Here is a 26,904-nt window from a genome sequence, read left to right on the forward strand (position 1 = left end):
GGATTCCCCACCCCAATGAGAGGAAAAAGAAAAGAAAAAGAGAGAGAGAGCGAGACAGGAAAGAAAGGGAAGATAAAAGAGAAGGTTCAGCCCAAATGGGCCCCAAGGTAAGATTGATGAAGTATACAAACAAAAAGACTGATGAAAGTCTATGACAAGAGAAAAAAATATTTATATATATTTATATATATAAATATTTGTATATATTTTTATATATATGCAAATAAAGGAAGAACCTCATCAAAAAGAACCCCAAGTGTAAGATTTATATAGTATCAGGACAAACACAAAAACACAGAAACACTGGTGGAAGAAAAAGTTGGGAGAGTGGTTATAAATTCTGAATGTGGGCGTGTAAGGTTTTTTTGATTCTTCCTGGATGTATATTGATATCTTTGTTAAAGGACTCAGCTTTCCTAAGATAAAGGGGGATTAAAAATTGGTTTACCGGGTGCCTGGGTGGCTCAGTGGGTTAAGCCTCTGCCTTCAGCTCAGGTTATGATCTCAGGGTCCTGGGATCGAGTCCGCATCGGGCTCTCTGCTCAGTGGGGAGCCTGCTTCCCTTCCTATTTGCCGCCTCTCTGCCTACTTGTGATCTCTCTCCCTTCGTCAAATAAATGAATGAAATCTTAAAAAAAAAAAAATTTCATTTACCTATGGGGTAGTATTGATTGGGGAAAGGGGATTACCTTGAAGTTTAACTCCATATGAATATTAGAAAATAAAAATAAAAAAGGAATAAACTAACCTGAAATTGAAAAAATAGAAATGCAAAAGAAAAACACAGGTGTATGTATCAAAAAGTTCAGGTTAGAAGGTTATTATGGAATTTGATGTACTGGACATCTCACTGTGATGGTAAATAGGTTAAAAAATTGTCTATTTAAAAAAAAATAGAGCCAGAATAGTGGGAACAAGTTAAAAATAAAAGTTGTCCTATGAAGTAGTGGTGGTGGTTTTCTTCTAGTCTTTTTTTTCTTTTCTGTTTGGTTTTCTGGGGGAGGGGCCTGCCACGTGGGTTTTTAGTCAATGATGTTCCCTGAGTTAAGTCCTCCTGCCCCCCTCAAGGAGGTGGGCTCTGAGGAAACGGGTTTTCTTCAGGCTTTTGTTCTCTGGAATTTTTTATGTTTGTTCACTTTTTTTTTTCTCTCTCTCGCCTTGACCCCTTTTGATGGTTTTTGTAGGTTTTGTAGGTTTAGAGGAAAGCAAACTGCACCCTGACTTCCCTCTCAGAGAGAAGCCTCCGTCTGCTCTCCTGTGGGTGCTGCAGAGCCCATCTAAATTCCCCCTTGGCCGCTGGCAGAGCAGGTTCCGAGTCGCAGTCCCTGGGGTCGCAGGATCTTCTGCTTGTACCCAAAACCACGGCAGCGGCGGTTGTCTGGGCAGCTCCAGACCCCCAGAGAGGTTCCAAGCAGTGATAGCACACTGAGATTTTCCTGCTGGACCCGGGCTCGGATTGCCTGGTTTCTCTGTGTCTTAAGAGCGCAGGGCTTGGCGCGCACCTCTCTCAGGGGAGGCGCTGTGGGTCGAGCGCATGTCTCAGGCTCTGAGAGCAGGGCGCAGGTCTGAGAGCACCAGGCTGGGACTTCGAGTACCTTTCTCAGGGGAGGGTGAGGGGCGTGTGCATCTCAGGCTCTGCATTCTGTCGTCTGGTGAGGCTCCCAGCCCCTCACAGGAGCCGGACCCCACGCGTTCTTGGGTGCGCTGGCGACTCAGGGACCAAGACCTGGTTTCTCTGCTGCACTCTCTGGCTCAGCACCAGGGGAGGCTGTCCTGGGTCCGAGGACTTAAGCCCCTGTCCCTACCCACTCCCATTCCCACAAAATCCGCCCCCCCCCCCCACGTGATCCTTTGCTCTTTTTGAGTGCTTTCAACCAGTCTCCAAGTTAATGCTGGTCCCCAGATGCAGGGCACTCTTGTATTAGGGATATTACTTTCCAATACGTTGCCTCTGGTGGCTCCCTCCCCCTTTTGTTTATCTTCTGATATCAGTCCGAAGTTCCCACTCCGCTTTACCTGCTCATTGGTGTCTTCTGCCCCTGTAGAGATCCAGACGTGTATAATTCTGATCTCAGACTGATTTCATGGGTGATCGGAATTCTTTGGTAGGTAATCAGCTCACTTTAGGGTACAGGTTGAAAAGCCTCCTCCTACTTCCCCGCCATCTTGTCCCCCCACCTTTTTTTCTTTAAAGATTTTATTTATTTGTTAGAGAGAGAATGAGGGGGGGGGAGAGAGAGCGCGAGCACAGGCTGACAGAGTGGTAGGCAGAGGCAGAGGGAGAAGCAGGCTTTCCGCCGAGCAAGGAGCCCGATGTGGGACTTAATCCCAGGACGCTGGGATCATGACCTGAGCTGAAGGCAGCTGCTTAACCAACTGAGCCACACAGGCGTCCCATGCCTTTTATTTTGTGATTGTTTTCTTTGCTGTGCAGAAGTTTTTTATCTTGATAAAGTCCTAAAAGTTCAGTTTTGCTTTTGTTTCCCTAAGCAGATATTCGTAAAGGTCAAAGTATTTGCTATACTGGGCCATCGAGCTTTATTATGAAGCTGCACTAATTAAGTCAGTATGGTAGCATGTCAAAATACATAAACCAGTAGAAAAGAATGGAGAACCCTAAAACACCCACACACTGTGTTTATTGCAAAGGTGGTATTGAAATAGGGAAATGTGCTTCACAATAAATATTGCTGTAACAATCCATATGGAAAAATTACAGTTTGATTTCTACTGCACTCCATACGTAAAGATCAACTCCTGGTGGTTCATAAGCTTAAATGTGAAAGGTAGAACACTAAAAGAATTTCGAGAAAGATCTCTCATTACAAGAAATGGGTAAGATAGGGGATTAGAAGTACACTTAAGCACTGAATAATGTATTGAATTGTCTAATCACTATATTGTACACTGAAACTAATAGCACTGTATATTAACTATACTGAAAGAATAATTAAGTAAGAATGATTTCTTGGGCACCTAAGTGGCTCAGTGGGTTAAGCCTCTGCCTTTGGCTCAGGTCATGATCTCAGGGTCTCAGGATCGATTCTTGCATCAGGCTCTCTGCTCAGAAGGGAGCCTGCTTCCCTCTCTCTCTCTCTCTCTCTCTCTCTGCCTACTTGTGATCTCTCTCTCTCTCAAATAAATAAAATCTTTAAAAAAATTATTCTCATACAACTTGTATGAAGCACCTACCACAAAGGAAAATATTTTAAAATTTGATGTTAAAATTAAGAACTTTTTGTCAAGAGTATAAAAGAACGAAAAGGCAAATTACTGAAAGTAAAAAAAAAAAGAAAAGAAAATGACTGATGTTTTTAACCCACGTAAGTTTCATGTCCAAAATATGTAACGAATTACTTCATATCGGTAAGAGAAAACAAATAGCTTAAGAGCCCAACAGGAAAAATAGTTTACCAGCTGCTTCACTAAAAGATTTTACTTGGCCAGTGAACACATGAAAAGGGGAAATGCAAATTGAAAGAATAATAAAATAATTCCATTTCCCATTAACAGATTAGCAACTTTTTGCTTCCAAGTGGGATGAAAGGAGCTATCATATTCTGCTCAGTGAAACTTGATATAACCGTTTTGGAAAATACAGTAGCCTAAGTGATCTTTCTGTAAGATTACATCCCCTGCATAAGATTCCCTAGTGGCTTTTCAATTCAGATGAAATTTGTATCAGGATTCACAAAGGTTGTGTACCATGAGGCCCTGGCTATCTCTGACCCCAGGGCTGCCTTCACCAACACTCAATTCCTTTGTACACTTCATGTTAAGTATTTGACATGTATTTTGCCTGTTTTCCTTCACTAAAATGTAAGTTTTTAGGAGAACAGTATTTTCATTTTAAAAATATTTGAGAGAGCACGAGATAGAGTGAGAGAGTGAGCAGAAGCAGGGGGGAGGGGCAGAGGGAGAGGGACAAGCAGAACCTGGAGGCAGGACTCCATCCCAGGACTCTGGGATCATGACCTCGGCCAAAGGCAGATGCCTAGCTGACTGAGCCACCCAGGCGCCAGGAGAACAGTATTTTTGTTGTTTACTGCTCTGTTTCCTGATCCTAGAACAGCATCTGGCCCATTATAGGTACCTAAGGATGTCTTTAAATGAGTTGGGTTAAAAAAAAAACCAAACTAATGAAAAAGACTTAGGAGAGATGTTTTCATGCAGTTTTAGCTGCTTTTAATTGATTTCTGTTTGTTGTGATAGGGTATAAGTATTTATTAAATTAAAAAAAAATTATATGTAAGATAAATTGGATCTCTTCAATTAAAATTACAGATTATTATTTTTTCTTTTTTTTTTTTTTTTTTAAGATTTTATTTATTTGACAGACAGAGATCACTAGTAGGCAGAGAGGCAGGCAGAGAGAGAGGAGGAAGCAGGCTCCCCACAGAGCAGAAAGCCCGATGCGGGGCCCGATCCCAGGACGCTGGGATCATGACCTGAGCCAAAGGCAGAGGCTTTAACCCACTGAGCCACCCAGGTGCCTCAGATTATTATTTTTTCTAATTGGTTTGGATTCTATTCTGATGTTGATAATTTACAGGAGAACCCCTATGAGTAGATGGGAAAAAATAAAGAAATTACTAAATACAATTGAAATAGCATATAAAAAATATAAATGTACCTTTGACCCTTCAGCAGCATGGTAGTTGGGGCAGTGACCTGTGCAGTTAAAAAGCTGCATATAACTTTTGACTCCCAGAAGCTTTACTGTTAGCATACTATTGACCAGAAGCCTTAGTAAAGGCTTCTGTTAACACATACTTTGTATAAGTATTATATACTGTATTCCAAACAATAAACTAGAGGAAAGAAAATCATACAAAATACCCTTGAGTGGATCCTGAAAGTTTAAACTCCTGGTAAGTTCAAGGGTCACCTGTATATGAAAATAACATATAGACCTTTTCATTTTGAGTGATTTGTTCTGACCGTTTTCTTTTGTTGTCTATCTCCAAGTGGGAGCCGGTGAGGTGGCTAACTTTGCTGCATATGCCTTTGCACCAGCCACCCTAGTGACTCCATTAGGAGCTCTCAGCGTCCTAGTAAGGTAAGGATGCTATGCTTCTTGTGTAGGGACAGTAGTCAGTATATTAGTCCATAAAGCATTCTAATTGCACATGCTCAGCATAATTGACATTTAAACAATCTTGAGAACTTTTTTTTAAAGCTGTGTAGTAATTGCTTTTAAAGGGTTCTCTTTTGTGCACAGGCGTGCTGTCAATTTGTAGCAGAAATTATGCTCCCATGCTTTGTCTCGCTTTTATTAAAATTTTTTAAAATTTCAAGTTTGACTTGTCACAGCACTTAACATTTGAGACATAGACACTTTGGTAAAATAGTGGTTGGTGATAAGTCAGTTTCCATACCTACAGTAAACCAATGATTGGTACAAGGTTGTGTACCTCTGAAGACTGCTCTGGGGGTACCCCTTTCAAAGGAGCAGTCCAAAACTTGTCCTTTTTCTATTATTTTAATGATTAGCCCAAACAGCAAAGCCCATATTGAAGTTTGGATTTTGGTTACTATTCTCAAAGTTTTTGATAGGTTTTTTTTTAAGTCTTTATTTCCCCCAGGGTAGTGTGTTTGTGTATAAGTCAGTATTATATTTAAGTTACATAATTTTTCAAGATACTGTATAATCTAGTATATAAAGATGCATTGTGGTACATGTCTTTTACCCTTAATTTTCTGTATGTTATGTCATATTTATAGGTTTACATTATATGTTTTTTAGATTTGGTTAAAACTGGCTTTTAAGTATTAAAACTTTTTCATTTAGTAGGCAAATTATATAGAATGACACGAACACATAGAAAGGCTGCATCAACGAGTATGGATAAATTAAAGTTGAGCAAATTTTAAGCACTGGTTTGGACATAGAGTTATAGATTATAAATTTATATTACACCTCCATTTATTGTGAATTTCATACTGATTTTCTATAGTAGAAATATGGGAACTATACTGGTTTAGTGTGCCATTGTTTTGCTGGAAACTTCCATTTTATGATTCAATGTGCCTTTTCTGAAAGCCAGAGAACCTTCACAAGTTCGTAGTGTTTTAGTTTTTTAATAATTTAAATTCTGTGTTATGTTGATTTTTAAAAATGATTGAAGTAGTTCATAATTTTAATGTTCACTCCGCTCCCCCATTTTAGTGCCATTCTTTCTTCATACTTTCTAAATGAAAGACTTAATCTTCATGGGAAAATTGGATGTTTGCTAAGTATTTTAGGGTCTACAGTTATGGTTATTCATGCTCCAAAAGAAGAAGAGATTGAGACTTTAAATGAAATGTCTCACAAGCTGGGAGATCCAGGTAAGAAACAAGAAAAGCTTTATTAGTCTCACTATTTTACTTTTTTTAAAAAAATATTTTATTTATTTATTTGAGAGAGAGGTAGTGAGAGAGAGCATGAGTGAGAAGGTCAGAGGGAGAAGCAGACTACCCATGGAACTGGGAGCCCGATGCGGGACTCGATCCTGGGACTCCAGGATCATGACCTGAGCCTAAAGCAGTCGTCTAACCAACTGAGCCACCCAGGCGTCCCACTATTTCACTTTTTAATTTAGTTTTTATTTTAACCAAAATTTTATGTGCATATAAAGAGGCAAATTGTTCTTCATGTCTTATTATGAAAAATAATGGTCATTTTCTTCTCCTACCAGCCCCAGATGCCTTGTTTATTTTGTTCTTTAACTCTGTGTTTCTAAGTTAACATGCTTAAAGTGCTGCTACTCTTGGCTTTAGGCATCATCTGTGTATCTGCCTGGTTTTGTTTAAATGATTTATTTACATTATAGTCATTATATAACTTTTAATCCCAGCTTAGACATAGACAACTACTTTTCTTTCTTTGTACTTTTTTTTCTTAATGGATAATGATCTTTTTTGATCACTTTTCTATGAATTTATCATTCTGTCTTAAAACTCTACTCCAGGGTCTTAATTCTACCCTCAGTAATTTCAAACACATTAGGTATTCTGCAGTTTCATCTCTTCTGGAAATTTCTCCCAAAATCTTACTTGGCCTTAGTCCAGGCTGGTATCTTGAGCTGCCGGCACATTTGTTATTGTGGACTTTTCTTCATTAGCATCCTGAAGGGATCCCCTTCACTTTTTTCTTGGCTCTAAATCCTGGGTTTGCGCCTTCATTTTGGTTGGAGCCACTATTGCAGGAGACAAGAAAGGCACAGAAGAGATGAGACTTTTTAAGTCCTTGTATATATAAAAATGTCTTTAATCCATGTAACCTCATTGTCTTCTCACTTCCAGTGTTGCTAAGAAATGACAGTCAATTCTTTATCTTTTATATGTTACCATATTTTGTCTTTAGCAACCTTTAGGATGTCCTCTTTGCCCTAATCATCTGAAATTTTCCACTGAGGTACTTAGATGTGGGCTAGTTTTTATCCATTGTGCTAGGTATTTGATGGATTTTTTAAAATTTGGAAATGCCTATCTTATTCTAGGAAATCAAATTTGTTCTTTGATATTCTTTCTCTTCTCTTTATGAAATTCTTCTTACTCTTCTGTTGATTGGACCTCCTGCAATATACAGTGACTTTTCATATAGACGCGTGCATGCGCGAACATATACACACATATGTACATATATACGTATACACACATATATAAATACACACGTACACATATACGTATACATATATATGTATATATGTTTGTGTATGTGTGTACGTGTGTATTTACATTATATATTTATATATTTTATAATTATATAAATATATAATAATTTTAATATATATATTATACATAATTTTTTTTTCATCTTCCTGTTTTTACTGCTTTTTCTTTTTAGCTCTGCCTCCAGGGAGATTTCCTCAGTTTTATCTTCACAGCCCTTTTGAGTTTTTATTTCTGCTATTACATTTTTAATTTCCAAGAGCTTGCTTTTGCTCTTTAGTTGTGTATGTGTCCAAAAAACCAAACCAAACGTGAAATTCACCTTCAACATTTTGCAGATGTACAGTACACTATTGTTACCCACATGTGTTGTGTTATGCAGCAAGTCCCCAAAGAGACCTGGTTATTTAAAAGTATTTCTGCAAACTTCAATATTGGGATTGTTTGTGGGCTCTGTTTTTTCTTTAGTCATTTAGTTTTGTTTTTAGGCAGTTTTGATTAAATGTTGGACATAGAATATTAAAAAGTGTAAAGGCTCTAAGTGATGTTTTATTCCTTCAGAAAAAACCCAATTTTTTTTTTGGTTAGACACTTTTTCTTTCTTTCTTTTTTTTTTTTTTAATATTTTTTTATTTTACAGAGATTACAAGTAGAGAGGCAGGCAGAGAGAAGGGGAAGTAGGCTTCTCACTGAGCAGGGATCCCGATACAGGGTAACCCAGTGATCCACCCAGGCGCCCTGCAGATCACCTTTAACTTGAAGTGTTGTTTCACTCTTTGTTGAGGCTGGTTTCTTTCCATTTTGCCTGTATTTCTTAATCATAGACTCTCAGCTGATACCCTGGGAGGTTTACTTGGACCATCCACCTGGATGAACTTTTAATGGCAGTGTCTGTGTCAGCATTCCAAGACTGCAGGTGTCTTCACTCCGCTCTCTGGCATTTTTACCAGGCTGTCTATTTGGTTTCTAAAAACCTAGGCATATATAGCTTCTCTTCCCACAAATGCCTTAAGGGGAGTTGCATACAGAAATTTGGGCTCCACTTCACTTCAGTTCCTTCCTTTCTGGAATCTTGGCCCCTTGTGTCCCAGCTGCTTAGGCAGCCCAAAATGCTGTTTTTATTTTTACCTAGTCTACTGACACTTCCACGAGCTCTAGGTCACCACTTTCTGCTGGAGTTTATGCCTGTCTTTATCCCTGCAGTCATCACAAGGGAGAAAGCAGAGGTGCTTTCTCCAGATTTTCACCTTTCAAGTTCCAGCTGCTTTTATTGCTCTGGTATTTCATCAGTATCTTTCTGAAGATTTATTAATAGTAGTTTTTATTGTTTTTGTGGCATGGCAATTTATGTGTTCCCAAGTTTTCCTCTGTCTACACCGAGTAAACAAAGGTTTTGTGTTTTTCTTTTGTGCTTCTCTTGGTGAACCTTGGGTGTCTTCTGAAATCAGACTTGTCAGATCCCCAGCAAAGCCTCCTGCCCGAGCCCTAGGAGTTGAGTGGGAAAGAACATGAACATAGACATAGACCTTACCCCAAACCCCTGTTTTAGTGTATTACCTACGCACTCAGCTGGCCAGAGTACTCCACTTTGCTGTGGCAGTCCCTTAGATGTTCAGAACTGAGCAGAGTTCCTGGATTTTAATGCTTCTTTGATAGACTTGAAGCCAGGTCTCCTGTTTTGTTTCTCCTTTACCCCGCTTCCAGAGATCCATTATATCTTCGGAGTGTTCCGTGCTGCAAGCTGAGTTACTTTCCCATCTTTCATCATTGTTGATGTGGGATTCGGCTTTCTTGGATGTGTTGTACAGTTACGAGTTCATCTTCTGCTTTCTGGCTTCCATAATATTGTTACTATCACCTCCTCTACCTGTTCTTGTTTTTGTATATTTGCTTCTTTAAGAATCCTATTACTCCTTATTTTATTGGCAGAGTTTAAGGAGGGAACAGAGTAAATTCATGACTTCTGTGGCTCAGTTTCCTCATCTCAAAATGCATATGATGGTATCTGTATTATAGAGTGGATGTGAGGATTAAATGAGTTAATCTGTGCAAATTGCTGAGAAAAGTGGCTGGGCCATGGTGCTACACAGTTGTTCACTATTACTATGCTGGGTTCAGTTCTCCACATTCAACCAGAATCTAACAGTATTTTTGATTCTCTTCTTGATTTGCTATTTACCCCAGTGGTTGTCTCTAAGTATTTGAAAAATGTACTCCTTTTAGGACAAACTTGAATTTTAACTGCTGTTCTTTTTAGCATCTGTAAATTTTTTTTTAATGATTTGTTATTTATTTATTTATTTGACAGACAGAGATCACGAGTAGGCAGGCAGAAAGGCAGGCAGAGAGAGGAAGGGAAGCTGACTCCCTGCTGAGGAGAGATCCCAGGACCCTGAGACCTGAGCTGAAGGCAGGGGCTTAACCCACTGAGCCACCCAGGCGCCCCTACCATCTGTAAATTTTTGAGTGTTCAAGGTCATCTTGTGATTTCTCTCCATTAGTTTGATTGTTTCCATTCTTCGAGTTAGGGCATTCCAATGGGTGGGAAGTAGTGAGCTATTCTAGAGTGGATGGCTGCAAATCAGCCTCATCTCCATTTTCTGTGATCTAATTATCATGAGCCCTAAAATGCTATGTTAAAAATGTTAGTAACAGTTTATGAATATGAAGCATAGTGTAATCTTCCAGTATATACATCTAACTAAATGTTTATGGGTATACTTTTGCTGGGGCAGCAAAAGGAAGAAAATATTTATTTTAAGGTCACAACTTTTCTCCTTCCTATTGAGTTAATATTTGTTTTGGATTCTCAGAGGTTTTATTTAGTACTTACGCATTTGACTAAATACAACTTTTCTTTGCCTCCCCCAGGTTTTGTGGTCTTTGCAACACTTGTGGTCATTGTGTTATTGATACTAATCTTCGTGGTGGGACCTCGCCATGGACAGACAAACATTCTTGTGTACATAACAATCTGCTCTGTAATTGGAGCATTTTCAGTCTCCTGTGTTAAGGGCCTGGGCATTGCTATCAAAGAGCTGTTTGCTGGAAAACCTGTGCTAAGACATCCCCTAGCCTGGATTCTGCTGCTGAGCCTTATAGTCTGTGTGAGCACACAGATTAATTACCTGAACAGGGCCCTGGATATATTCAACACTTCCATTGTGACTCCAATATATTATGTATTCTTTACAACATCAGTTTTAACTTGTTCAGCTATCCTTTTTAAGGAATGGCAAGATATGCCTATTGATGATGTCATTGGTACTTTGAGTGGCTTCTTTACAATCATTGTGGGAATATTTTTGTTGCATGCCTTTAAAGACGTCAGCTTTAGTCTAGCAAGTCTCCCTGTGTCTTTTCGAAAAGACGAAAAAGCAATGAATGGCAATCTCTGTAACATGTATGAAGTTCTTAATAATAATGAAGAAAACTTGACCTGTGGAATTGAACAACACAGTAGTGAAAATATCTCGCGAAGAAATGGAAATCTCACAGCTTTTTAAGAAAAATGTAATTAAAAGGTTAATCTGTAATTGTGTTATCAAGTGAATTTGAATATCAGAATGTGTCTGAAAAAGCATTGTTCTCAAAAAATGTTCTCTGGAGACAATCTTTTACAAGTTTCACTGATTTGGACCAAGAAATTATTATATTTACATGATGGTAGCTCACTAAAATGACCTCAGTACATGGCCAATTTCTATTAACATTCTATTATTATAGAGGTATTTTAAATTTTTCTTTCACCACAATCTAAATGCACTTACAGTTTTAAGTTGACAAAAATGCTTTATTTTTTCATTGGTGATTAAAATCTGAAATGTACATTTGTCATACCCAGTCCATCAATCCCTGACCATTTGAAGGCTTTTTGATTTAAAAAGGAACAAAATTTTCCTAATACCTTATCCTGTGATTTACCTTACCTATAAGAATGACTCCTGTTTGATGAATTTTTTTAAATTTTGAAATATTAGTTTAAGAGAATCCTAAGTTATGAAATGAAGAAAAACTCAAATTTACCAAACAATAAAGGGTAGGAACTTGCCCCATGGGAGATGTTTCTCACACTGTGACTTAATCACCCCACATTTGATGGTCTTCCTATTCCTTGATGGCACCTTGCTAAACCAGTGCATCCTACATATGTCAGGCTGCAGCCTGACTGGTTTCATTCTTGACTTACTCTAATTCCTTGATACTTGGAATCTTGATTTACCATTTTACATCGTGTATTTTCATAATGAGTTATATTGTCATTTAGATCTTCTAACAACTCTGGGAAATAAAGTCAAAAGACTAATTTCTTAAATTTAGCTCATGTTATAATAAAAAGACAAATTGAAACAGTTCTTTTCTAAGTCTGAATGCTTAGAACAAACAAGGTGGTTATAAAATAATGGTTTCTTTGTACCCAGTATTTTACTTTGCTTTAGTGTTTGTTCAGACCATTGTATATTTTGGTCTTTTAAAAATGTCCATGAAAAGATGTTTATGGAAAATTTCAAATGTATGCAAAAAAGGTAGACTAGTATAATGAACTCCATCCAGCTTCAGAACCTATCATCATAGTCATCAACTGGGTTTAAAAAAGTAAACCATTTCCACCTAGGTTGCAGGAAGAACATGGGCTTGCTCCCATTGTGCTGCTCCTGCCCAGGGTCCTACAGCTTGATCCCTACTGTGTAACCAGTCACCACTGGTGCCTCACTGTCCTTGCCAGGGGATTGCCAGAGCCTCACTATAGTGATGGTGTCCTGCCACACAGCTCTCCCCCGGCTTTATTGGGGCAGAGTTAATGGTCTCCAGGTTTCACGAAATAAAATCCCTTTCCCCAGCATTTTTTAATCCTCTAAGGAGCCTTTGTAGACATTTTTTTTCTAACTGCTCCCCCATGTAATCTTAATATCACAGATACACTATGTTATTTACTGTATATCTGTACTTTGTACAGATATATAGTAAATAGAGTAAGAACCAATTTTCACCCCCATGGCTGTGATATGGCACTCAGAATGCAGATTAATATAAATTCTTAATTCAACATTTAAAAAAAATTTTTTTAAAGATTTTATTTGTTTACTTGGCAGACAGATCACAAGTAGGCAGAGAGCAGGCAGACAGAGAGGGGGAAGCAGGCTCCCCACTGAGCAGAGAGCCCAGTGTGGGGCTCGATCCCAGGACCCTGGGATCATGACCTGAGCTGAAGGCAGAGACTTTAACCCACTGAGCCACCCAGGTGCCCCCTTAATTCAACATCTTAATAGCACTGGAAATTGCATTAATGTTTAAAAATGTTTAATTTTGGTTTATAATGGAGTCTTAGAGATTTAGTAATATGAATCACTTAATTTTAGGCATTAATCATAATTCCTCATAGTCTATACTAAAGTATAGGGTGAGCAGATACTATCCTCAGTCTGTGGCAGAATGCTGGTCCCAGTGTTAGTCATATTACCTAAAGCAACATTTTTAGGTAAGTTCGTAATGAACAGTTCTGTTTCATAGTAAGAGTCAAGGTTAAAGAGTCCAATGGAGTAGTTCACAGACTTTATCTTCAGTAGCTGTATGATGGGTTTTAGTGTTCTGTTTCCAAAGCCATAAGGCAATTACTCCCTATCATGATCTTGTCCCTTCTTTCAAGGTGGCAGGTGACCTAGACTAGATCTCCTGGGCCAAGTCTGTACAGATAAGTATCTTGCCCCAACCAAGGCACCAGGTCACAATACTAAATGAATAAACACAAATAAGTTTTATTAGCTTTATTTCTGTAACCTTTAAATCATACCCTACAAATTAGATTCTGTCACAACTGGATTGAGTAGAAGCAGAGGAATCAAGTTCACTATTTTTCTGAAACACTGACACAAAAAAGGGAAGGGAACAATGACTTAGAAAAGGTTACTCATAAAAGACCCATCAGGAAAAATCCCCGAACAAAAGCTAAATAATTAAGTTTAATTCTAATTGGTAGTGCATTTTATTACAATGAGCTGGTAGTATGTTTCTTAAGTCCGTAAATTTTTCCCCAAACATTATCGATCCTTTGCTAAGGAATAAATGGATGACCTCAGCAGCAATTTGACATAGCTAGCTGTTGGAACATTCCATAGAAAAAATGGAAAATTACTCTGTAAGAACATGATGGCAACAATCAGCAGCCAATATTCTCAGACTTTCTAATTACCAAAGGCATATACAATTTTAGTCTAGAAAAATAAGTCAATTTTATAAAATTTAACTTTTTTAAATTGAAAAGTACCCCCTTTAACAGGCACAGAGATAAGGAAAAATAGTCCCTAAAAATCTCACTAAATAGTTTATGGAAAGGAAAACATGCCCTTAAAAGTTATTAAATGCAATCAGTACTGAGACTCTTCAAAAACATGATGTACATGTCCTCAGCTGCTGGCCAGGGACTGGTGGATAGGTGGCTGAAAGCAGCGAACATGTTCCACAGGGGTGCTTTCTCCATCACCAGACTTCAAGTACTTGTCCAAGATAGTAATTATTTCATCATTTAGAATCTGGAACTTGCGAATTCTCTCTACCATCTTCTTTAATGGCTGTAACAATTAAAATTAGGATGTTTTATTATCAAAACATGTACATTTATTCATGTTTCAAAATGGCAGGATTTTCACATTTTCTCATAAAAATTACAGCAAACTAGCACACATATTTATCTCTCTAATGTACCTATTGGAACAATGAATATATTTTGAATTTAAGCACATCTCCATTGGTTTCATGCTACTAACTATATTACCTGTACATCTGATAGACCTATTCATTCAACACATAGGTATTAACCTGCTGTGTACTAAAAACTTGCAATGTAAAGAATGTCAGTGGAGAAAAGCCACTATAAGTCTTAGATTCCAGTTCTTGTCAACAGGATACTTTGATAAGATTGCTAGTACAACAGAATTGGATAAAGAACACACGCATGTCCACACACATACACAAGATGACACTTTAAAAAGCATTGCAGGGGGACCCCTGGGTGGCTCAGTTGGTTAAGCAGCTGCCTTCGGCTCAGGTCATGATCCCAGCGTCCTGGGATCGAGTCCCACATCGGGCTCCTTGCTTGGCAGGGAGCCTGCTTCTCCCTCTGCCTCTGCCTGCCTCTCTGTCTGCCTGTGCTCGCTCTCTCTCCCTCTCTCTGACAAATAAATAAAATCTTAAAAAAAAAAAAAAAAAAAAAAAGCAGCATTGCAGGTTTTGTCTATGCAGGAGGTAAAGCGGAAGACAAGACCTCCTAAGGGACAAATGGCACCAGTGGCAATGGGATGAGATGACCTGAGGTATAAGCAAGTGGGATTACACCTAGAAACTCCCAATAATGCTAGGCCCCTCTAAAGTGACTCCAATTTTGTTAACAGTCTGTGGAGATGAGAAGCAAATAAAAATCCAGGGAGGAAAAAAAAAATCTAGGGAGAAAAGCAATCCATGGGATGCCTGGGAGGTGAAGTCAGTTGAGCGTCTGACTCTTGGTTTTGGCTTCGGTTGTAATCTCAAGGTCATGAGATTGAGCCCCACGTGAGGCTCCACACATCGTGCAATCTGCTTGAATTTTCCTCTCCCTCAAATAAAGTAAATTTTAAAGAAAAGAAAAGCAATCTAAGTTCAACTAGACAAGAGCTGGCAAATAAACCCAGCACACAAAACATTTCAGAGTTTTAGATAACCTTTGAGGCTTCAGATACTAGAATTACAGGGGCACCTGGGTGGTTCAGTGAGTGAAAGCCCCGCATTGGACTCTGCTCAGCTGGGGGGGGGGGCTGCTTCCCCTCTCTCTCTCTGCCTGTGTCTCTGCTTACTTGTTATCTCTGTCAAATAAATAAAATAATAAAAAGATACTAGAATTACAAGATATACATAAAATTTGTAAAAAAAAAAAATTCATCGAAGACAAAATTATCAATCACCAAGATTTGAAGAACCAAATCAAACTTCTAAATATAAATTCATTCAAAATTAAAAACAGTAGAGCTGAAGTATATCAGTTAACTAAATAATACACTTTTCTGGGAACAGACCAGAGAGATAAGAAAATGAAGATATGGGAGTTAGAATGGCCCCTCAAAGACCTCCACGCCCCAATCCCCAGAACCTATAGACATGTTGCCTTCCAAGGCAAAAGAGACTTTGAGAATGTAGTTAAGATAATAGACTTTAAAATGGGGAAAGTACTCTAGATTTTCCAGGTGAGCCCCCAATCTAATAAAATGAGAAAAGAACTTTCTCTAGGTGGAGGCAGGAGATATGGCAGAAAGAAAAGTTGAAAGACTGGAAAGAGAGGGAGGGACTTGAGATGTGGGCTAATGGTCAGCAAGGAAATGGGGACCTCAGTCCTCCCAACTTCATGGGACTGTGTCCAGCCAACCACCTGAATGAGCCTGGAAGCAAATTCATCCTTAGATGCTCCAGAAAGGAGCACAGCCCTACAGATACATTAATTTTGGCCTTGAGATAGATGATAAAGGACCCAGATGAGTCACGCTGTACCCAGATTTCTGACTGAGAGAACTGAGAGAATGGGTGTCATTTTAAACCACTAAGTCTCTGGCAGTCTTTTGTGGATTAGGAAACTAATTTGAAAACTAACATGGTAAGGGGTAAGGGAACCAGAAGAATGTCTAACAAGTACATAACTGCAGTCCTAAAAGAGGAGAATAGAGAGTATAGGAGAAAAAACTAAAATATTTGAAAAGATAATGGCTGAGTACTTTTAGAATTCAATTACAAAGAATCCATAAAATGACAAAGAGAAAATGATCTAAAGGCAGCCAAAACAAGCAAACAAACCAACAAATCAAACAAAAACCACACACCCTTTGGCCACAAAAAAAGAAACTGGAATGGTACGCCAATAATCTGAAAAGGCAGATCCTATAAGGCTGTATAATATGAAGCAGATCTAAATACCCTAAAAAGAGAAAGAAAATGGAAAAACTAGCACTTTAACTACCTGACTGCTTTACTTATCAAATATATTTAGATTTATTTTGGAAATGAAAAGAAAGCTGCTTCAGTTGGTGTCACCTTATGTACCGGGATGAAAAGCATTCTGCAAAAAGGCCTTTTAATAAGTACAAAGTATGATTATTTTGTGAAACTTCCACATATGGTAGAAGTCTCTTTCACATACCACATTTTTTATAATCTCATCTTTGCCATCATGTTTCTGGACTTTAAGTAGATGGTAGCAGAAATCCAGGACAGCAAAGCGCCGCTGTTGCCCAAGAAGTACAATGATCATACAGCCAGCCCAGTGGAGCCCGTCACCAAAGCACTGCCTAGAAACAAGAAGGAACAAGTACAATGGGTAATCAACAAAAAAATATAATAAACTCTTCTATAAGTTTGTGTCCAGAGGTCAATGACCAAGGAATCTACGGCTTGCAACAGGCCAGCAAAGGAACGGTGAGCAGCAGGAGATGTGTCTTTCTTTTTGATAAACATCTCTTTTGGGTTCCTCTGGCACATTCTTAACCATTTTTTAAGATCATGGACACTCCTCGCTTCCTCCCCCTAGAAAAATGCATACCCAACTTGCCCAAGTTTCCATGGGTTCAGAGAACACCCTGAGTCACCTCCTGAGCATGAAGTAAATACTTCCACTTAATGGCTTTAAAGCAGCTCAGCAAACTTTTAGTGAACTTCCAGAGGAATGCAGTCTTTTGTGTTAGCCTGCTCCCACTTCCCCATCCACTGAACACATACTTACTCGACTGTAAACTCGTGGGTTCCCACAGGAATACAATAGACAAACTGCATGGCACTCCAGAGTCTGTGAAACTCAACACACTCATCCACATGCATGACTCCATTGCTGGGCAGAGGCCCACGCCAGATGGGGTCATCCAGAAAGGTCCGGATCCGAGTCAGGATGACTTCGAACATAGACAGGCCACAGCAGAGACGCTCCTTTGTCAGCAAGTCCCCCTCTCTTGCTATTGCAATTTGCTGCACAAAGGACAGAACGTTATGTGCCAGGGTAGGAGGGCTGCTGAAACCAAACTACCCAGATTTGTTTCTGACTTACTGGAAAACTATCTTAATTTGCAGAAGAGGATTTTTATAAATAAGCATCAACAAGGGGCACCTGGGTGGCTCAGTGGGTTAAAGCCTCTGCCTTCTGCTCGGGTCATGATCCCAGGCTCCTGGGATCGAGTCCTGCATCGGGCTCTCTGCTTGGCGGGGAACCTGCTTCCCCCCCTCTCTCTCTGCCTGCCTCTCTGCCCACTTGTGATCTGCCTGTCAAATAAATAAATAAAATCTTTAAAAAAAAATAAGCATCAACAACATAAATATATCAGCTATTACATAAAGGTCTTTGTAGCTTAAATATATTTCAGTCAAGGAGAACTGTCTAGTAAAGTTATTCTTAACTGGGAGTGCTTTTGCCTCCAAAGGACATGTGGCAAGGTGTGGAGACATTTTTTGGTTATCATAGCTTGGGGTCAGGTGAGTGGCATCTAGTTGGTAGAGGCCAGAGATATTATGGTTTTTTTTTTTTTTCAAAATTTTTTCTTAAATTTTAATTCCAATATAGATAACATATAGTGTTATATTCATTTCAGGTGTACAATACAGTGATCCAAAAATTCCATGTACTACTCAGTGCTCATCAAGTATACTCCTAATACCCTTTACTTACTTCACACATCACCACATCCAGTAACCATCCATTTGTTTGTTGTAGTTAAAGAATCTGGTTTTTTAATTTTTTTGTTCCTGTATTCATTTGTTTTTTTCTTAAATTCCACGTATGAGTGAAATCATATGGTATTTGTCTTTTTGACTGGCTTATTTCATTTGACATTATACGCTCGAGCACAATCCACATTGTTGGAAATGGCAATATTTCATTTTCCATGACTGAGTAATATTCCATTTTATGTGTGTGTATCTGTGTAACCACATTTTCTTTATCCATTCATTTATCTTTTTTTTTTTTTTTTTAGATTTTATTTATTTATTTGACAGAGAGAGATCACAAGCAGGCAGAGAGGCAGGCAGAGAGAGAGAGAGGAGGAAGCAGGCTCCCTGCCGAGCAGAGAGCCCCATGCGGGACTCGATCCCAGGACCCCGAGATCACGACCCGAGCCGAAGGCAGCGGCCCAATCCACTGAGCCACCCAGGCGCATTTATCAATGGGCATGTGGGTTGTTTCCATAATCTACCTTTTATATAAATAACGTTGCAATAAACACAGGGGTGCATATAACCTTTCAAATTAGTGTTTTGTATTCTTTGGGTAAATATCCAGTAGTATGATTACTGGATCATATGATAATCCTACTTTTTAATTTATTGAGGAACCTCCATAATGTTTTCCAGAGTGGATCCACGAGTATGCATTCCCACCAACAGTGCAAAGTGTTCCTTTTCCTGGGCATCTACAGGAACACTTGTTTCTTGTGTTTGGGGCTTTTAGCCATTCTGACAGGTGTGAGATGATACCTGATTATAGTTTTGATTTGCATTTCCCTGATGAGGAGTGATGTTGAGCATCTTTTCATGTGTCTATCTGGATGTCTTCTATAGAGAAATGTATGTTCATGTCTTCTGCCCATTTTTAATTGGATTGTTTTTTGGGGTTGAGTTGTATAAGTTATATATATTCGAGAATAAACCTTTATCAGATGTCACTTGCAAATATCTCCTCCAATTTAACCAGTTGTCTTTTGGTTTTGTTGGTTGTATCCTCTGTTACATGGAAGTTTTTACTTCGATGAAGTCCTAACAGATTATCTGTTTTGTTTTCCTTGCTTCAAAAGACATATCTAGAAAGATATTGTTATGGGCAACGTTAGAGAAATTACTGTGTTCTCTTCTAGGATATTTATGGATTGAGGTCTCAAGGTGAAGTCTCTATGTTTGCATGTAGTTATCAGGTTTTCCCAACACCATTTGTTGAAGAGACTTTTTCGCATTTCATATTCTTTCCTCCTCTGTCAAAGATTAATTAACCACATAATTGTGGGATTGCTTCTCGTCTTCCTATTCGGTTCCACTGATCACCATTTTTCTGCCGGTACCATACTTTTTGATTAGTACAGCTTTGCAGCCTAACTTGTAATCTAGAACTGTGATACCTCCAACCTGGTTTTGCTTTCTCAAGATTGCTTTGGCTTCTTGGGAGTTTTTTGTGGTTCCATACAAATTTTAGGACTATTTGTTCTAGTTGGGAAAATTCTCTTGGTACTTTGACAGGGATTGCATTAAATCTGTAGGTAGCTTTGGATAAAGGATATTTAACAATATTTATTCTCCCAATCCATGAGCATGAAATACCTATCCATTTGTTTGTATCATCTTCAATTTCTTTCAGCAATATTTTATAGTTCTCAGAGTACAGGTTTTTCAACTCCTTGGTTAAGTTTACTACTAGATATCTTACTATTTTTGGTACAACTGTAAATGGGACTGTTGTCTAAATTTCTCTTTCTGCAGCTTCATTAGTGTAAAGAATGCAATGGATTTTTGTGCACTGATTTTGAATCCTGGGACTATACTGAATTCCTTTATCAGTTCTAGTCATTTTTTGGTGGGTGTCTTCAGGGTTTTGTATATATAGTTATCATGTCCGCTGCAAACAATGAAAGTTTTACTTCTTCCTTACCAATCTGGATGTCCTATCTTCTTGTTGTTTTGAGTGCTGTGGCTAGAACCGACAGTAACTATGTTGAATAAAAGTGATCAGAGTATACATCCTATCTTACTCCTAACCTTAGGGGAAAAGGTCTGTTTTTTACAACTGAGTATGATGTTCACTGTGGGTTTTTCCATGTAAGACCTGTATTATACTGAAGTATGTTCCCTCTAAACATACTTTCTTGAAGGTTTTTATCATGAATGGATGTTGTACTTTATCAAATCCTTTTTCTGCATCTATCGAACAATCATGTTTTTTCTTTTTCTTTTATTGGGGGGGCTGGGGCACAGGGAGGGGCAGAGGAAGAAGGAGAGAGAATCTTAAGCAGGCTCCACAAAACACGGAGCTTGACATGGGGCTTGATCTCACAACCCTAAGATCATAACCTGATCTGAAATCAAGAGTTGATGCTTAATGGACTAAGCCACCCAAGGTGCCCCAATGATCATATGGTTTTTATCCAATTTTCTTATCGATGTATCACATTGACTGACCTGTGGATACTGAAACACTCTTTCATCCCAGGAATGAATCCCACATGATTGTGAATGACTTCTAATGTATTTGTTGGATTCGGTTTGCTAGTATTTTGTTGAGGACTTTTGCATCTATATTCATCAGAGATCTTGGCCTGTAGTTCCTTTTTTTTTTTGGTGGTTTCTTTATCTAGTTTTGGTATCAGGGTGATGCTATCCTCATGCAATAAATCTGGAAGTTTCCTTTTTTTTCCTGTTTTTTTGGAATAGTTTGAGAAGAATAGACTTTGGTAAAATTTACCTGTAAAGTTGTCTGTTCTTGGACTTCTGTTTGTTGGGTTTTTGATTACTGATTCAATTTCATTGCTGGTAATTGGTCTGTTCAAATTTTCTGTTTCTTCCTGCTTCAGGGTTGGGAAGTTAAATATTTCTAGCAATTTATCTATTTCTTCAAGGTTGTCCATTTGTTAGAATATAATTTTTCATAATATTCTCTTATAACTGTCTTTCTGTGGTATTGGTTGTGATTTCTCTTTTCTCATTTTTTAAAAAAGATTTTATTTATTTGACAGACAGAGATCACAAGTAGGCAGAGAGGCAGGCACAGAGAGAGGAGGAAGCAGGCTCCCTGCAGAGCACAGAGTCTGATCCCAGGCCCTGGGATCATGACCTGAGCTAAAGGCAGAGGCTTTAACCCACTGAGCCACCCAGGAGCCCCTTTCATTTCTAATATTGATTTGAGTATTCCCTCTCTTCTTTTTTAAAAATGAAAGGTTTTAAAATGAAAGGCTAAAGGTTTATCAATTTTGGTTTTTTCAAGGAACAAGTTCCTGGTTTCAGATTTATTACATTATATATATTTTAGATTCAATCTCATTTATTTCTGCTCTAATATTCATTCCTTCCTTCCTTCTGCTGGTTTTGGGTTTTGATAGCTGTTCTTTTCCTAGCTCCTTTAGATGTAAGGTTAGGTTGTCTGGGACTGTTTTTGCTTCTTGAGGTAAGCCTACATTGCTATAAACTTCCTTCTTAGAACCACCCTTGTTGTATCCCTAAGACTTTGAACTATTGTTTTCATTTTCATTTGTTACCATGTAATTTTTTATTTCCTTTTTGATTTCTTGTTTGACCCATTTATTGTTTAGTAGCATGTTATTTGTGATCTTTCCAGATTTTCTCCTATGGCTGACTTCTAGTTTCATAGTGTTGTGGTCAGAAAAGATGTATGGCATGACTTCAGTCTTTTATAATTTGTTGAGACCTGTTTTGTGGGCTAATATGTGATCTATTCTGGAGGATGTTTTGTGTGCACTTGAAGAGTGTGTATGCTGCTGTTTTAGGAGGGATGTTCTGAATATATGTTATATACTTTAGTGTGTTATTCAAAGCCACTGCTTCCTTGTTGATTTTGTTTGATGTCCACTGATAAGTGGGGTGTTAAATTCCCCTAATATTATTGTATTACTGCCAGTTACTAACTTCATGTTTGTTATTAACTCCTTTATGTATTTGGGTGCTTTCATATTAGGGGCATAAGTATTTACAATTGTTTTATCTTCTTGCTGGATTGTTCTTTTTATGATTTATACAGTGCCTTTCTTTATAACTTGTGACAGTCTTTGTTTTAGTGTCTGTTTTGTCCACTACAAGTATTGCTACCCTGGCTTTACCCTCACATCCATTTGCAGGATAAATGTTTCTCCATGCCCTCACTTTCAATCTACATGTGTCTTTAGGTCTGAAATGAGTCTCTTGTAGGCAGCACATAGATGGGTCTTGTTTTTTTTTTTAATCCATTCCATCGCCCTATATCTTTTTATAAATTTTTTAAAAAATATTTTTATTTATTTATTTGACAGAGATCACAAGTAGGCAGAGGGGTAGGCAGAAAGGGGGTGGGGGGAAGCAGGCTCCCTGCTGAGCAGAGAGCCCGATGTGGTTTACAAATTTTTTTAAGATTTTTATCACCCTATATCTTTTTTTTTTTTTTAAAGATTTTATTTATTTATTTGACAGAGAGAGGTCACAAGTAGGCAGAGAGGCAGGCAGAGAGAGAGGAAGGGAAGCAGGCCCCCTGCTGAGCAGAGAGCCCGATGCGGGGCTCGATCCCAGGACCCTGAGATCATGACCCGAGCCGAAGGCAGCGGCCTAACCCACCGAGCCACCCAGGCGCCCCACACCCTATATCTTTTGACTGGAGACTTTATACATTTACATTCAAAGTAATCATTCATATATGTGTATTATTGCCAATTTGGTACTTGTCTTGTGGTTGTTTTTGTAGTTTATCTCTGTACCTTTCTTCTCTTGCTCTCTTCTCTCAGTTTGCCAGCTTTCTTTAGTAATTTACTTTGATTCACTTCTCTTTATTTTTTTTGCCTGTGTGATACTGGTTTTTGATTTGTGGTTAACATTAGGTTTGTATTTAACACCTTCTGCATATTGCAGTCTATATTAAGATGATGTTTGCTTAAGTTTGAACCCATTCTTTACTCCTTCCCCCCACATTTTAGGTATATGGTATCATACTTGACATCCTTTTGTTTTGTAAATCCTGGGACTTTTATGGATATGTTTATTTTTATTGTTTTTGTGCTTCCAATTTTTCTTAGTCTTAATTATGGTTTTTCCTTCCTACTCAAAGAATCCCCTTTAACATTTCTAGTAGGGCTGGTTTAGTGGTCATAAATTCCTTTAACTTGTGTTTTTGTGAGAAACTTTTATTCTCTCCTTCTATTCTGAATGATAGCCTTATGAACAGGGTATTCTTGGCTGATTTTTTTCCTTTCAGTATGATGAATCTATAGATCATGCCACTCCTTTCTGTTCTTCGAAATTTCTGCTGAGGAATCTTGATAGTTTCATTTGGTTTCCCTTGTACATAACAGTTTTCACTTTCTGCTTTTAAAATTCTCTATCACTACTTTTTGCCATTTTAATTACTATGTGTCTTGGTGTGGACCTACTTGGGTAGATTTCATTGGTGGCTCTCCGTGACTCCTGGATCTGGACTTCTCTTTCCTTTCCCAGATTTGGGAAGTTTTCATCTATTATTTCTTCAAATAAATTTTCTGCCCCCCTTCTCTCCCTTCTTCTGGGATCCCTAATAATACAAATGTTGTTATACTTGATCATGTTCCTGTGTTCCCTACATCAAATCTCATTCTGCATAATTTTATTTCTCTCACCTGCTCAGCTTGACTATTTTATATTTCTCTGTCCTGCAGGTCACTGATACGTTCTTCTGCTCTTCTAACCTTCTATTTATTCCAGCTAGTGTATTTTTAATTTTATTTATTGTGTTCTTTATCTCTGATCGGTTCTCTTTGCTGTTGTTAAGGGTCTCATTGATGTGTTCCACTCTTTTTTTAAACCCAATGAGTACCTTTATAAGGTTACTTTAAATTCTCTATCAGGCACATTACTGATCTCCATTTGCTTAGGTCTCTCGTGGGTTTTTTTCCCCCTATTCTTTCATTTGGGACATATTCCCCTCTCTCTCCATTTTCTTTAACTCTCTGTGTCTGTTTCTATGTGCTTGGAAATTCAGCTATGTCTCCTGCTCTTGAAAGTAGTGGCCTTATGAAGAAGGTCTCTGCTATGCAGTGTCCCCTGTTCACTAGAACCTAGCACTTCAGGGGTATCTCCTCTATGTGTTGTGTATGTCCTGCTGTTGTGGCTGAGCTGCTTTTTCCTTCAGTCTAATTGTCTTCAGTGGCTCTGTCTGTTATGGGGAGTAGTTGGTTCCTGTGTTGTTAGTGGGCTAGTCTTGCACCACCTACAGATTGAATTGAGTCAGACTAGGCGTTTGCCAGAGATGCAGTAGCACCAAACTTTCCCTGTGTTGTCCCCTGAACTTTTGTTGGTGGGCAGAGCTTGCAGACAGACCAGTTGTCTGCCCCAACCCACTGCTGGGCCCTGTCTGACTGATGTGTGTGGTTATCTTTTCCCCTCTACAGGATAAGAGTCACTTGGAAGTGGTGCTGGCCCGTTAAGGCGCTTGCATACTGCCAGGCTGTGGCGCCCCCCAGATGAGCTCTGGCCAAGGTGTACTGAGGGGCAGAGCTGTAATGGTGAGCAGTGGAGGACCATGGTATGGTGGTGTTAGCAAAGTTTGTGCAGCACCAATCCTCTGCAGGATGGTTCTTCCTGAGACAGGAGTGAGGCATATTTGTCTAAAGGGTGCAGATCTGTTGTAGCATAGCACAGGGGAGTGGGGCAGCAGTGTTAGCAAGTGAGGTAGTTGAGTGTCAGCATGGTGCTGGTTATTTCAGGAGGCCATGTGTTTATGCTGGGGGGCAGGGGATGGACATGGCACCTGCTGCTCCTTTGTTCCTGGAGAAGTCTCTCAAGGATTTCTGTTTTGCATGACCATTCTGAAATAAGTAAACTACTCTCCCTTTCATTTGCCCCAGGCGTTTTTCAAACTGCTGCTTCTAAGTTATATCTCCATAAGGCTGCTGTACCAAAGACACTGCTAATCACCCTACAATTCATAGGAAATCCCCACAATAAAAAATAACTGGTCCAAACTGAGGATAGTACTGCATCTGAGAAACCCTGATCTAGCTTAATTTGATATAAAATCATGGAAATGTACCCTGATACCTTGCCTCCTGTATGAGACTCCCACTTTTTTCTGTTATTAAAAAACTGTGGGGGTGCCTGGGTGGCTCAGTGGGTTAAAGCCTCTGCCTTCGGCTCGGGTTGTGATCCCAGGGTCCTGGGATCGAGCTCTGCATTGGGCTCTCTGCTCAGCAGGGAGCCTGCTTCCCCTTTCCTCTCTGCATGCCTCTCTACCTACTTGTGATCTCTGTCTGTCAAATAAATAAATAAATAAAAACAATATTAAAAAAAAAAAAAAAACTATGAGAAAGTCTTCTTCATGAAGAGATAGACAACAAAAACAAGTAACATCTATTGTGTATGTCTTCTGTGCCAGATAATATCCTAAGCCCTTTGTACATGTTAGCGCATTCAAAATTCCCAGCCACCCTGTGACAAGGTCTTGTTATGAACCCCACTGGAGACACTGAGGCCCAAGAAGGCCCACCGAACTTCATGATGCCTTCCAGGGAGGGTCACGCAGAGCCTGTAATCTGAAGCTTCAGCCCCAGGCCTGATGTGGACAACAAACTTGCAGCAGTGACAGTTGTCACAGTATGCATTACCTGAGGGGTCCCCAGTCTTTCAATCAGAGGGACAAGATGCAGTGGTGCATACTTTGATTCCAGTCTTTTCATTTTAGCATCAAGTCTCTCTCCCTCTGCAGTGGAAAAAATATTTTAATTTCTGCATTTTTATTTTAATTTTTTGCATGAAAAATGATTGCTGAAGTTTAATTTTGTCAAAGAAACAAATGAAAGATTTCTTAAGTTAACATTATACATAGAGATTCTCTCTGAACATTACAGAATTGGCTTATTTTAATTCAAAAAGATAAATATTCATTGTTCAATATTCATTTTTTGAAACATAAAAATTCCAAATGTAATCAAAATCAGAGAATAGTACAAAACCCTCTGTACCCATCTGCTACATGAGTATCAACTCATGACATTCTTGTTTCATAGATACTCAACCGTTATGAAACAACAGGATAGTAGCTATTCTGAAGCACATCCAAGACTTATCTTTTCAGCCTTTAATACTTCAATTATTCAGTATTAATCTAACCATGTTACTTACCAATTACCTCCAGTTATGATGAAACAGGCACTGAAACTCAAACAAAACTGGCACTAAGTTCTCTGGTCACAAGGACTAAGTGTCACCACTACAAAGGTTAGTCTGCACTCCCTGGTAAGAGATACACAGACTTACCTTTTACGTGGACTCTCGGCAGGATGTTCTGAAATGGGGCGGCGTGCAAGAGATCACACACTTCTTCTAAAGACTAGACCAAAAGAAGAGGACTGCATTAGGAACATTTACCTCATCCAAAGACAGAAAAGTTGTGCTGAAAACAAGATCTATATTTGCCATTTAGTGTAAAACAAATACTCTAAGTGGCACCATGCAGTAGAATTCTCTGGGATGATGGAAATGTTTTGTTTGTGTTATACACTGAAATGTTACCAGCCACATATGACTAGTATACCT

General features: G+C 38.8%; 2 protein-coding genes across 5 annotated transcripts in view; one reads left to right on the forward strand and one right to left on the reverse strand.

Annotated features, from left to right (window-relative positions):
* The window catches only part of NIPA2 (NIPA magnesium transporter 2), a 35,237-nt gene extending 23,231 nt beyond the window's left edge, over positions 1–12,006 (forward strand). For all 3 annotated transcript variants that reach the window (XM_044232174.1, XM_044232173.1, XM_044232175.1), the window contains 3 exons: positions 4,969–5,059; positions 6,170–6,330; positions 10,528–12,006. In XM_044232174.1, the coding sequence (XP_044088109.1) occupies positions 4,969–5,059; positions 6,170–6,330; positions 10,528–11,162 (887 nt within the window). In that variant the 3' untranslated portion in view covers positions 11,163–12,006. The remainder of the gene's footprint in view (positions 1–4,968; positions 5,060–6,169; positions 6,331–10,527) is intronic.
* A 1,400-nt stretch (positions 12,007–13,406) lies between these two features.
* Positions 13,407–26,904, reverse strand: part of CYFIP1 (cytoplasmic FMR1 interacting protein 1) — a 123,888-nt gene continuing 110,390 nt past the window's right edge. For both annotated transcript variants that reach the window (XM_044231286.1, XM_044231284.1), the window contains exons 27-31: positions 26,626–26,698; positions 25,974–26,068; positions 17,393–17,631; positions 16,814–16,961; positions 13,407–14,225 (exon numbers count right to left, since the gene is read on the reverse strand). In XM_044231286.1, the coding sequence (XP_044087221.1) occupies positions 14,061–14,225; positions 16,814–16,961; positions 17,393–17,631; positions 25,974–26,068; positions 26,626–26,698 (720 nt within the window). In that variant the 3' untranslated portion in view covers positions 13,407–14,060. The remainder of the gene's footprint in view (positions 14,226–16,813; positions 16,962–17,392; positions 17,632–25,973; positions 26,069–26,625; positions 26,699–26,904) is intronic.

This window comes from Neovison vison, chromosome 13 (genome assembly GCF_020171115.1).
Source record: "Neovison vison isolate M4711 chromosome 13, ASM_NN_V1, whole genome shotgun sequence".
In the NCBI taxonomy this organism is placed as follows: domain Eukaryota; kingdom Metazoa; phylum Chordata; class Mammalia; order Carnivora; family Mustelidae; genus Neogale; species Neogale vison.